The sequence below is a fragment of the Mizuhopecten yessoensis genome, unplaced genomic scaffold (assembly GCF_002113885.1).
Source record: "Mizuhopecten yessoensis strain PY_sf001 unplaced genomic scaffold, ASM211388v2 scaffold477, whole genome shotgun sequence".
Classification (NCBI taxonomy): domain Eukaryota; kingdom Metazoa; phylum Mollusca; class Bivalvia; order Pectinida; family Pectinidae; genus Mizuhopecten; species Mizuhopecten yessoensis.
The window spans coordinates 137993-150283 of NW_018403566.1; the positions used below are offsets into that span (position 1 = coordinate 137993).

Consider the following 12291-nt stretch of genomic DNA (forward strand, 5'->3'; position numbering starts at 1 on the left):
CCCCGTCAAATAAAATGTGTCTAAGGTTGCTGAATTAAGTTAAAAGTTGTTACAGAAAATTGTAATAATTGTGGCTATGTTCATTAGAAAGGATCAGCATGTTTATTAAGGTTGTTAAAGAAGATTTGTCTTTATCTAGAGACACACAAATATTGATCAATAGTGTGTGTACCTGTGTCATTTCCCTCTTCAGTTTCTCCACAGCACAGGTGTTTCGTTGGACACCGTTGGACACAACAGAGAGAAGCTGCTTCAGAGCCATCACATCTTCCTGGACTTTATACATCGGCTTTGATGACATCCTTGCTAGTCCATCCTGGACTGATTTTTCCTCTTTAACATACTTCCTGTCAACAAACAAGTCAGACTCAGACTTGAAGAAGGGTGATATGTCGCTTTAAATTTACTTAACACGTTTGACACATGAACTTGGAAGTTAGTCACAAATTTCATTTAAACAAAAAGCAAGGCATATCTTAACTTCAGGCCTCACAGATTGTTAAAGTAGTGCAAGGTAATTTATCTAAACAATTTGATAGGCTTCAGTCCAAATATCAACACTTTGTGCAAGGTCAGCAATAAAAAAAATCCAACTAATTTGTCATTAGCGTACTGTCATCCTACATAATTATATACGGTATTTAACCTGTCTAAACCGGATGTCACTGGGACCAAACTATTTGGCCGGTTTACAAAGGTGTCCGGTTTATACAGGGTTGGCATGTCATTTTTTGAAAATACAAAAATGTAGTGTTTTGCATACGATCTGTATACAAGTCAATATAAACAACAGAGAAATGAATCACAACATTTAATTATTAACAAAATATACAATGTATAATACAAATGACGACCGACCCGACATTGGATAGTCCTTTTTTGTTTAGAATGTGTTTGCTTTAGATTGTAGCCGGCCGAGAGAAATTTAAGGATCGGAATAAACAGGATGTTTTCACATGGATTACTATATGCCAACTTTTGTGAAACAACACCGGTTTTTGGAATGGACAGGGTCCGGTTTATACAGGGTTTAACTTCTATGATTATATAGGGAATATGCCGGGACCACAAACCAAAGCCGGTTTAGACAGGGATCCAGATTAGACAGGGGCTGGTTAAGACAGGTTATACTGTATATAAATAAGAGCAACAATAATCTCTCACCTGCATGCACAGCTGCTGGAGATCATTCATTTTCAACTTAGTCGATAACCCAACCCAATATTCAGTTACGTACTGGTCATTTTTCACATTATTTCACAGGTTTTACTTTGTACTTATACTGAAATTTAAACTCAAATATATGAATGACAGTGTGCTTGATTATGAAACACAAGTTACAACTTGCATCTTTGTATACATCAATCTACCCATACTTACTTGAAGTCCTCCACTGTTAGCACAATGGCCTCAGGGATAAAAGTCTTCTTCAGAGCCTTACCATCCCTAAACCAGAAACAAATTGTATTTATAGCCCTTTACATTCATAGACAATCACATAACACACTGATAATGAACCTAAGACTAAATGATATGTGTTTATTAGTGCCTGCATCAATCGTATGCTTATCAGGTCCAACATATTTTCTCAAGGTAATCCATGCCTGGTGTTAATATCCAGGTCTACACACAGTACCTGTACAGTCTAGTGGGCTATTTTATATTGAGGAACAAGCGATTGGAAAATAGGTTAAGGTCAAATCTGCCTAAGTGACCCCTTAATCAAAGATTTACCACTGGGAATGAACTTAGAAGAAATAGATCATGCCAAGATGATCAGTGTGGAAACATGTTATATTTGAATTTGAAATTAAAATGGCAAAATTCTGAGTGTGTGTCTTTGGAGAAGTAATTGGGTAATCAGTAGCAGGATGTGAAGGGGTTGTTGATGTTCTTACCCGGGCTTAGCATCTGTTGCTGTTCCACCTGTAACAAGAGACAACCAACAATCAGTAAACAATGTAACAGGCTTAACTACAGTGGGTTAGTAATTTGTTGCCAAGACTTTACCCCCTAGAAGGTTGTTAACATGACACTACCTGTAGCAGTTAATGTACATGACTTGACGGGCTGTAGCTGCCTGTAAACATGACTTTACCCCCTAGAAGGTTGTGAACATGACACTACCTGTAGCAGTAAATGTACATGACTTGACTGGCTGTAGCTGCCTGTAAACATGACTTTACCTACAGAAGGTTGTGGACAGGACGTTAGCTGTAGCAGTAAATGTACATGACTACCTACATAAGGTTGTGGACATGACGTTAGCTGTAGCAGCTTGTCGACATGACTACCTACAGAAGGTTGTGAACATGACATTAGCTGTAGCAGCTTGTCGACATGACTACCTACAGAAGGTTTTGAACATGACGTTAGCTGTAGCAGCTTGTCGACATGACTACTTACAGAAGATTGTGAACATGACGTTAGCTGTAGCAGCTTGTCGACATGACTACATACAGAAGGTTGTGGACATGACGTTAGCTGTAGTAGCTTGTCGACATGACTACCTACAGAAGGTTGTGAACATGACATTAGCTGTAGTAGCTTGTCAACATGACTACCTACAGAAGGTTGTGGACATGACGTTAGCTGAAGCAGCCTGTAAACATGACTTTACCTACAGAAGGTTGTGGACATGACGTTAGCTGAAGCAGCCTGTAAACATGACTTTACCTACAGAAGGTTGTGGACATGACGTTAGCTGGAGCAGCTTGTCGACATGACTACCTACAGAAGGATGTGGACATGACGTTAGCTGTAGCAGCTTGTCGACATGACTACATACAGAAGGTTGTGGACATGACGTTAGCTGTAGCGGCTTGTCGACATGACTACCTACAGAAGGTTGTGGACATGATGTTAGCTGAAGCAGCTTGTCGACATGACTACCTACAGAAGGTTGTGGACATGATGTTAGCTGTAGCAGCTTGTCGACATGACTAACTACAGAAGGTTGTGGACATGATGTTAGCTGTAGCAGCTTGTCGACATGACTAACTACAGAAGGTTGTGGACATGATGTTAGCTGTAGCAGCTTGTCGACATGACTACCTAAAGAAGGTTGTGAACTTGACATTAGCTGTAGTAGCTTGTCAACATGACTACCTACAGAAGGTTTTGGACATGACGTTAGCTGTAGCAGCTTGTCGACATGACTACCTACAGAAGGTTGTGAACATGAAGTTAGCTGTAGCAGCTTGTCGACATGACTACCTAAAGAAGGTTGTGAACATGACATTAGCTGTAGTAGCTTGTCAACATGACTACCTACAGAAGGTTGTGGACATGACGTTAGCTGTAGCAGATTGTCGACATGACTACCTACAGAAGTTTGTGAACATGACATTAGCTGTAGCAGCTTGTCGACATGACTACCTACAGAAGGTTGTGAACATGACGTTAGCTGTAGCAGCTTGTCGACATGACTACCTACAGAAGTTTGTGAACATGACATTAGCTGTAGTAGCTTGTCGACATGACTACCTACAGAAGGTTGTGAACATGACGTTAGCTGTAGTAACTTGTCGACATGACTACCTACAGAAGGTTGTGGACATGATGTTAGCTGTAGCAGCTTGTCGACATGACTACCTACAGAAGGTTGTGAACATGACATTAGCTGTAGTAACTTGTCTACATGACTACCTACAGAAGGTTGTGAGAATATGAACATGACATTACCTGCAGCAGCTTGTGAGGTTTTTGGATCAACTCCTCCAAGTCCTGTCGTCTGTGGTTTGGTAGAGATGTTACTAAAGACACTTGTTCCTGTACCCCCAAGTCCTGTCGTTGCCCCACCCCCAAGTCCTGCCGTTGCCCCTACCCCGAGGCCAGTTGGCATCTTACCCCCCAGGCCGGCAGTGCCTAGGGAACCAAATCCTGCAGCGGTACTTCCTGTGGTTGCTAAATAAGGGAAGAAGAATAGTTTAGTCACTACAACACTAGAATCAGCTTAGCAACTATAGAAGCTAGGTTAAGTTTGACCTCTTCATAGACAGAAATGGGGATGGGTTTATTACAAGACTTTATCCTTAGTTACAAGAAGGTTTGAGGATACAAAGCCATAGTAGCATGGGTATTTCAGTGGTAAATTGTGATTCCAAAGCAAAACATTTTTGTCTAAACAAGAGTCCAGAACTGTTATAAGTATTGAAGTCTGGGCACTTTAAAACATGCTAGGGATTAAAACATAAAAAATCAGGTGCACAACAGGCAATAGATGTTGCTAGTAAGCCTGGTGAACTAATGTAAGATGTAACAGTATACTGTCATAATAATTGGCAGGAGAATTCTGTAAAGTGTTTACATCAAAACCAGGTGCAATTGCTTACTACTGAGTCATGATCATGTCTAGAAATAAAGCATTGAAAAGTTACATGAAAATATAACTGTGGCAATCATTCAATAAATTCAACTAAGGTACTTTTTATCAAATCTATTTGAGACTCATAATCATTTAACAGTTAACCATTAAAACCATGCCATTAGATAATCTTAATAGTGTTGGGAATTGCTTCAAAATTCATGATCAATCATCACTATTTCTCAAATGATTGATGACTGATCGATGACCGATCATGAAATAAAAGGGAAATAGATAAATGAGTTTCATGTGATGGATACTTTTTAAATACATATACATATATACATAGCAAGAGGCAATGTTGTATCAATGCAGTTTATGGAAAATGGAACAACACTAAATCCGAATATGACTTGTGATATGCTCATTTGAACCTTCTGATTTACCCTCCTCCTCATTGTAATTAATTATCATACTAACCCTTTCACCACTGTAGACCATAATGGACTTATCCAGATCAATGCATGGTAGAATTTATTAAAGTTACGTAGGGGTGAAAGGGCTAAATTGATATCTGGTTATAAAGCCACACCTGCTGGAGTTGTAACTTTGGCAGCAAAGCTGAACCCTGTCGACTGGCTACCGGTAGAAGCTGCTGTGGCAGTGTTGGGTTTGGCTCCAGGTAATGTGAGACCTGATCACAAAAAAAGCTAGATATGGTTAAGACTGACAACATAGACATCATGCTCAAATGATAACACAGGTAATGTAAATCACACTGAACAAAGGCAATAATATCAAGTCAAACATGTAAAGGTAGGTAACCTAATCATACATTACAACCAAATCAATGATCACCAGCGCTTCATCTAACTTGATAACGATTCGACTCATGATTCAAAGGTTGATACTACACAGACAGGACAAGAACAGACCCACCATGCGCCTGACCTTCCTCCCACACCATAGTCGATTTTTAGCAACAGTAACCTTCACTTAAAAAACTTTTTCAATCCCTATCACACATCTATATATCATAGTGTATCACCATGCAGTTACAAAAAGATTGGTTTTATAGATTTCCAAAAAAGGGCTGTACTTCCACAGTCTATTTTAGTAACGGTGACCCTGACCTTAGAAACTTTTCACAAAATGTAAAATTACAGAAATATTAGTCTTTCGTATTCTAAGATAGATGCCAGAAATGAAAGTTTGGACAGAAGGACACTGTTATTACTATAGGGCACTTGCATAGGCACAACGTACAGCCAAACCTCACCCAATAATATCCTGTACAGTCACATATGACAACAAAGTACACAACCACACATGATAAACACTGTACTCAGCAAGGCTATTCAATTTGGCCAATATCTGGGGCTAGTACAAAATTTGTCAGGGCTATTATTTTTTTCTCCATATTTTCTATGAAAATACAGCTCAGGTTATAATAGTAGATTTTTGTGAAATGCTTCCAGGCTAATATTTGACATTATATGAAACTATACAGGTGTGACCTTTGATAACAAGAGGCCCAAGGGCCTTAGCGGTCACCTGAGTTATATCATAGGTACTGGTAGCTTTATTTTATTGTTTAGATGTGATGTGGAAATCAGCATGTAAACTAAGTGAAATACAATACTTGTCATGTCATCAAAGGATAAGAATTTTGAAATATTTGAAAATGTTCCCTTTGGGTCCCCACTCTAACCCCTGGGGATGGGGCAGGAATTCAAAGTTTACAATGTGATACCGTCATCCACCAAAGATGATTCTGACCAAGTAAAAATAATTTCCAACAGAAAATTGACAAAATATGCCCAAAAGTGTTGTTTCCCTATATAAACTATAGTAAACTTTACCCCCTCCCCAAGGGAGAACGGATAGCTCGTGGGTACTGAAATTTACAATTTAAATAAAGCCCCTGATGATCTTTCCATCCATACAGAGAAAATGTCTGTAATACCTCTGAGTCTGGAGAGGAAGATTTTTGAAATATTGGCTAATTTTCCCTTTTGGGCCCCGCCCTGGCCCCTAGGGTTGGGGTAGGAATCCCAATTTTACAATTTAAAACCATCTTCCTCCTCCAAGGATAATTCTCACCAAGTAAAAATAATTTCCAACAGAAAATTGTCAAAATATACCCAAAAGTGTTGTTTCCCTATATAAACTATAGTAAACTTTACCCCCTCCCCAAGGGAGAACGGATAGCTCGGAGGTCCTGAAATTTACAATTTAAGTAAAGCCCCTGATGATCTTTCCATCCATGCAGAGAAAATGTCTGTAATACCTCCGAGTCAGGAGACGAAGATTTTTGAAATATTGGCTAATTTTCCCTTTTGGGCCCCGCCCTGGCCCCTAGGGTTGGGGTAGGAATCCCAATTTTACAATTTAAAACCATCTTCCTCCTCCAAGGATCATTCTCACCAAGTAAATATAATTTCCAACTGAAAATTGACAAAAAATACCCAAAAGTGTTGTTTCCCTATATAAACTATAGTAAACTTTACCCCCTCCCCAAGGGAGAACAGATAGCTCGGGGGTCTGGAAATTTACAATTTAAATAAAGCCCCTGATGATCTTTCCATCCATGCAGAGAAAATGACTGTAATACCTCCGAGTCTGGAGAAGCAGATTTTTGAAATATTGGTTAATTTTCGTTTTTGGGCCCCGCCCTGGCCCCTAGGGTTGGGGTAGGAATCCCAATTTTACAATTGGTAGCCTCATCTACCAAGGATGATTTTGACCAAGTTTGAAAAAATTCCATCCACTGGTTCTTGAGAAGAAGTTGATAATGTAAAAAGTTAACACACGACGATGGACGGAAAGTGATTGGAATAGGTCACTTGAGCAAAGCTCAGGTGACCTAAAAAGTAATTACATGTCAGGGACTGTGGTTCTGTTAGGAAGAAAATATCTAGGTCAATAAACCACAGTGTGCACATGCGAGTAATACACACAATACTCACCTGTTGCCCCAACTGTAGTAGCAGAGGCCGACAAACTGAAGCCAGTGTTGACTTGTGTTTTAGCTGCAGTGGCTGTCCCAAAGAGACCAGGAGACCCCAATGTCCCAGGGGTCCCACCAAGTGTTCCTGTTCCTATTCCACCAGAAGCTGCTGATCCTAGCAACCCTCCTGGAGTTCCGAGGAGAGAGGGGGCTGCCGTGCTTGTTGCTGGAGTGGCAGCGCCCCCAAAAGAGAAGCCAGTAGATTTGGTTGCGTTAGTTCCTAAGGTTTGAGACAAGAGGCTGGGGGGCTTGGTTGATGCAGGTGTACCAAACCCTGCCAAAGGAGAGGCAGCAGCCCCAGCCAAGCCCCCCAGAGATGGAGTAGCCCCTGACCCCCCAAAGGTCAAGCCAGTTGCAGGAGCGGCCGTCCCGAAAGTGGGTGTTGCTGCTGTGGCAGCCGTTGCCCCAGGAGCACCTGTTCGTAGATCAGTAAACAAAGGAGTCATATTAGAGTAAAACAATATATAACAGGAGCACCTGTTTGTAGATCAGTAAACAAAGTAGTCCTATTAGAGTAAAACAATACATAACAGGAGCACCTGTTTGTAGATCAGTAAACAAAGTAGTCATATTAGAGTAAAACAATACATAACAGGAGCACCTGTTCGTAGATCTGTAAACAAAGTAGTCATATTAGAGTAAAACAATATATAACAGGAGCACCTGTTCGTAGATCAGTAAACAAAGTAGTCATATTAGAGTAAAACAATATACCGTAAAAACCCATGTAATTTGCGCACCTATGTAATTTGCGCAGGTAATTTTTGAGGCTGAAAATCCCCCAAAAAGCTTCTACTCAAATTTTTTGCACACCAAAAAAAAAAGATGTTTAAGTTCCGAAAATCGATCTTTGAAAATGAAAGGCAAACCGCTTGGGAATCTTAGGATTTTTGTAATTTGTTTATTATAAGTAAGTTCATAAGTATTGTTTACAGGTACTTCGGACAGGTGAGCTTAAAATGTAATGGGACATATAGGTTCCCAAATGAGAAGTGGTTGGTTATTATGTTAATCTAAGTCAAGTTAATTAATTTTCAAATTGTATTAAGACACAACGTTTACTGACATGTCAGCTCTTCATGTTATTTTTGTTCAGTGTTTAACTACGTTTCTGAATTTGGACATTTCTCTCGTGATGTTGTTGAATTATGTGTCATTGCACTGTCCATCAAAATATTGCCAAAATAGCAATGTTATCGAAGCAGCCGTCTTATATCTGCAGACAGTCGTATGAGGGAGACATAGTTTGAGGCTTGTACAAGTCTATAACCGGTACATGTGAGTGATGTGACTTTTAAAAAAACTTCTTGTATCTTGTATTTGGAAGCTAAGCATTCGCATTCCCTGAAACTGAACCTATTCTATCAAAGTTGGATGCAATATGTTTGGTCATGGAGGTAGCATGAGGAATCGTATAAGGAGGCATGTCCTTAAATGACCTTAGCTGTTAAGTACGTTAAACAAAATTAAACCAAAATCTACAACATGACTGATCGAAATTACCTCATGCTGTGATCGAATTAACCCGTAATCGAATTAACCTGAATCGTTATTTAAACACATTTCCTTCGTTCAAAGCTGTAAATTAAAAAGGGGAACACCCAAAATGTTGAATTTTGCGAGTTTAGAGAAGTTTTCATTCAACCACAGGAGTCTGACGTTTAATCAATTTAAGTATAACAATCTGTATAAAAAAATACCCCTTATACTACAAGTTTTTATTTATAGCATAAGAGGTATCTTTAAAAGACACTCCTTGTACTATAAAAAAAACCATGTATAGTATAAGGGGTATTTTTTTATACAGATTGTTATACTTATATTGATCAAACGTCAGACTCCTGTGATAGGACCATTACCGAATTTGAATACGGGATCAAAAACAGACAGTCACGTGACCATCCAGAATGAGGGGAAAACTAAAGTGATCGAAGTTACCCAACTTTCCCCTAAAAGCCAAACAAACAAAATATATGTTCTGCTGTCACATATATCCTGGATGTGTTGGAGTAATACTGATGATGTTAAATGAATACATGTAAGATAGGGTTTCCATCATACGGATTCTATAGTGATCTAATACAAATCAACTTCGTTGGTCTTCCTTATTCATTATTTCATCATTGTTATCACAAAGACCTGGAACACAAAGACACTTGGACACTATATACACACACAGAACTCACACCAAATCGAATGCACCCTAGGTCACAGTCAGATACTCCTATATTCACACCAATACTATGTTTACCAGGCTTCCTGGTTCTTCGATGGCTATATAGTATGCTTAATAGCTATTAAGTACATCACATGATAATTTCTAGGATAGCTATTGGTTAATTACCCTTGTTCTTTTTGGTATAGTTAGCATCCGCCCTTGACAACGGGAACTATACCTTGAGACGGGCACTACACTTTTTTTTTGGACCGCTGAGACTGCGGGAAAAGTAGCGTGATGCTAAGAGTTGCGCTCCTTCTCCTAGAGGGCGCTGTACATATTCTACTTTCAATTCATTGTTGCCGTCTGCCAAAATGGCTTCGAATTTCGGGATCAGGAATGCTGATTGCTTCGCATAGGCTCAATAATGCATAAAGACGAAGCAGGCGACACCATTTGACGTCGCAGTCCTTAAAGACTTCCTACTGGAAAGGGGAACCATATGTGACCTAGCGGTGATTCAATCTAGTGAATTGAATACACAACTAAAAAGGAAAGATCTACTCAAAAAATTATCTTATTGCCATTTGTTGTTAATTATTAAATATGTTACTTTTTATTGTCAAATGACAGTCATGTGACGTACTAAATCTATTATGACCCTTTCCCTCAGGAACAGTTCTTTTATAGTGTTGTCTGGAGAGGTATAGTGCCCAGACAACAATATAAGAGAACAATTCCCTCGGGAAAGGGCCATACAATAGAATAATAGTATGCTAGAGTGGACAACTGACCCTCACGAGTCATAGACATTGAATGATCAGAAGAGGAAAAATCAGGTTTTACCAGGAAAGCTTAGTGCGCAGACGCAGAAAGGGGGAGAAATGCATGCCCCTGTCTGTAATAACGTCAAATGTCACTTGTCAGCACTTATCTATTCGATGAAGGGTGAATGTCTGAGGTCAGAGTAAAACCACAATATGATACATGAGTGCTGTTCATACAGGTATACAGGGAGACATCACATGACAATTACCTATACATACAAATACACTACAACCCTGGGTTACAAGTATACGTAGTTGCGACTAGATCCTTGACATTTTGCAGATTTCAGAAGACAAATACCATTTCCCCAGAGTTTTGAAATGATGATTCCACAGAATAATTTTCACTGACAAGTAATTATAATTTCAAATTGGATTTTATCTAGGTCCTTGTTTTAAAAGTTATTTTTAGATGAGGGGAATCCCTACCATCACATCCAAAATGGAGGATTTTAAAGTGAAGATTAACTGTGCAGAAATTAAAAGCCTTTCAATCTCCATACAAAATATCCACATAACATAAAACTTACCTGACGCTGGAGTTCCAAATCCTTTGAAGTTAAATCTACAAAAGCAAACAATACTGAAGGCTTCTAGTCTAAGTCAAAAGACTAAAATGGAACCAAATCGCGCATTTAGTCTTAGTCTTATGTACTGATTAGCATCTACGCGAAAATCGACAAATATATGTTAACACTTACTAATTACTAACAATTCTCCGAGAGGACATATATAATTTTCGTTATTTGGTACTTATGTGTAAAACGTAGCGTTAATTGAAGCCAAAAAGTCTTACCCGCCTCCAGTGTTCATCGTTGTTTAGTTCTCAAATAAGATCACGTGGGTCTGGGCAATTCTAATCAACAAATGCCGTCCGGAAAGAGAAATACAACAGCGCCGGCTCAAAATCAGCCACGGTCCTAGTGAGGGCACCTCAGCTGTTGGGCGACCCTGTCCCCTAGGAAAGACAAACTAGCCATATCCGGGACTATATCAAGTTCATAATTATATATGAACCAAAGAGCTTTTTTGTTGTTGTTTTTTGCCAACTTTTTGAAAATTGCATGGGGAGAATATTACGCGTACTCAGAGACGTATAATACGTATTATACGTCTCTGGCGTGCTCAAGAATTAAAAGCATAAATACGATGTGTGTTTGTATACCCAAAAACAACTTTTTTTAAATGGCATATTTTAAAGTTTTCATTCAGAAAAAGAATTCCGATATCAGAAAATTGGAATAGTTTGATGAATTCACTTGTTAAAAATACTCAAGTTTATGGTCCAAAATCGGAAGTCAACCTCCAAAATAGGGAGAGTTGGCAAGCATGCGTTTTTGTTGCTGTTTTTTCTGTTGTTGATTTTTTTGGGGGAGGGGGCAAACATCAACATTTTTCCTGCAACGTTAAATGTGATAACGTTTATATTATACAACCTAAAAACAAGAGGCCCAATGGGACTGAATCGCTCATCTGGTATCAATCTCACATTTTTAATCTTAAAAGAGGACTGATATACAGCTACAGTCAAAATATCTGTGTTCGATTATTTAGAATCTATCAAATGATTTAAACATATGAAGCCTGTGACATTGAAAGTCGAACAAGGACATTAAGTTGAACAGAGTTTATAGCCTTCCGTCCAATCATGCTTCTGGCAAAATAGCATTACCCTGGACCTTTTGAATATTCAGAACAAGTCATTTAAAGATTTAAACACATTTGATCTATGTGAATTCGAATATAAGCAAAGGTCATTCAGTTGAACAAACTTGATCGCCCTTCATCCCAGCACCTAACTGGCAAACTATCATAACCCTAGGCCTCTTGGTAATTCAGAAGAAGTCGTTTAAAGGTTTTAAACATATTTGGCCCCTGCGACCATGACTATCTGTCAAGGTCATTCGTTAGAACATACTTGGTTGCCCTTTTACTCAGCATGATACTGTCCAAATACCATCATTCTAAGCCGCATGGTTATTGAGAGGAT

General features: G+C 39.0%; 1 protein-coding gene across 5 annotated transcripts in view; it reads right to left on the reverse strand.

Moving 5' to 3' along the window:
* The window catches only part of LOC110449668 (nucleoporin p58/p45-like), a 19245-nt gene extending 8049 nt beyond the window's left edge, over positions 1-11196 (reverse strand). Inside the window, exons 1-8 of one of the 5 annotated variants that reach the window (XM_021496685.1) lie at positions 11098-11196; positions 10832-10866; positions 7276-7731; positions 4899-5000; positions 3685-3906; positions 1899-1926; positions 1381-1446; positions 173-347 (exon numbers count right to left, since the gene is read on the reverse strand). In XM_021496685.1, the coding sequence (XP_021352360.1) occupies positions 173-347; positions 1381-1446; positions 1899-1926; positions 3685-3906; positions 4899-5000; positions 7276-7731; positions 10832-10866; positions 11098-11114 (1101 nt within the window). In that variant the 5' untranslated portion in view covers positions 11115-11196. The remainder of the gene's footprint in view (positions 1-172; positions 348-1380; positions 1447-1898; positions 1927-3684; positions 3907-4898; positions 5001-7275; positions 7732-10831; positions 10867-11097) is intronic. The other 4 variants (XM_021496703.1, XM_021496676.1, XM_021496712.1 and 1 more) reach the window with 4 other exon arrangements.
* Between the last annotated feature and the right edge of the window lie 1095 nt (positions 11197-12291).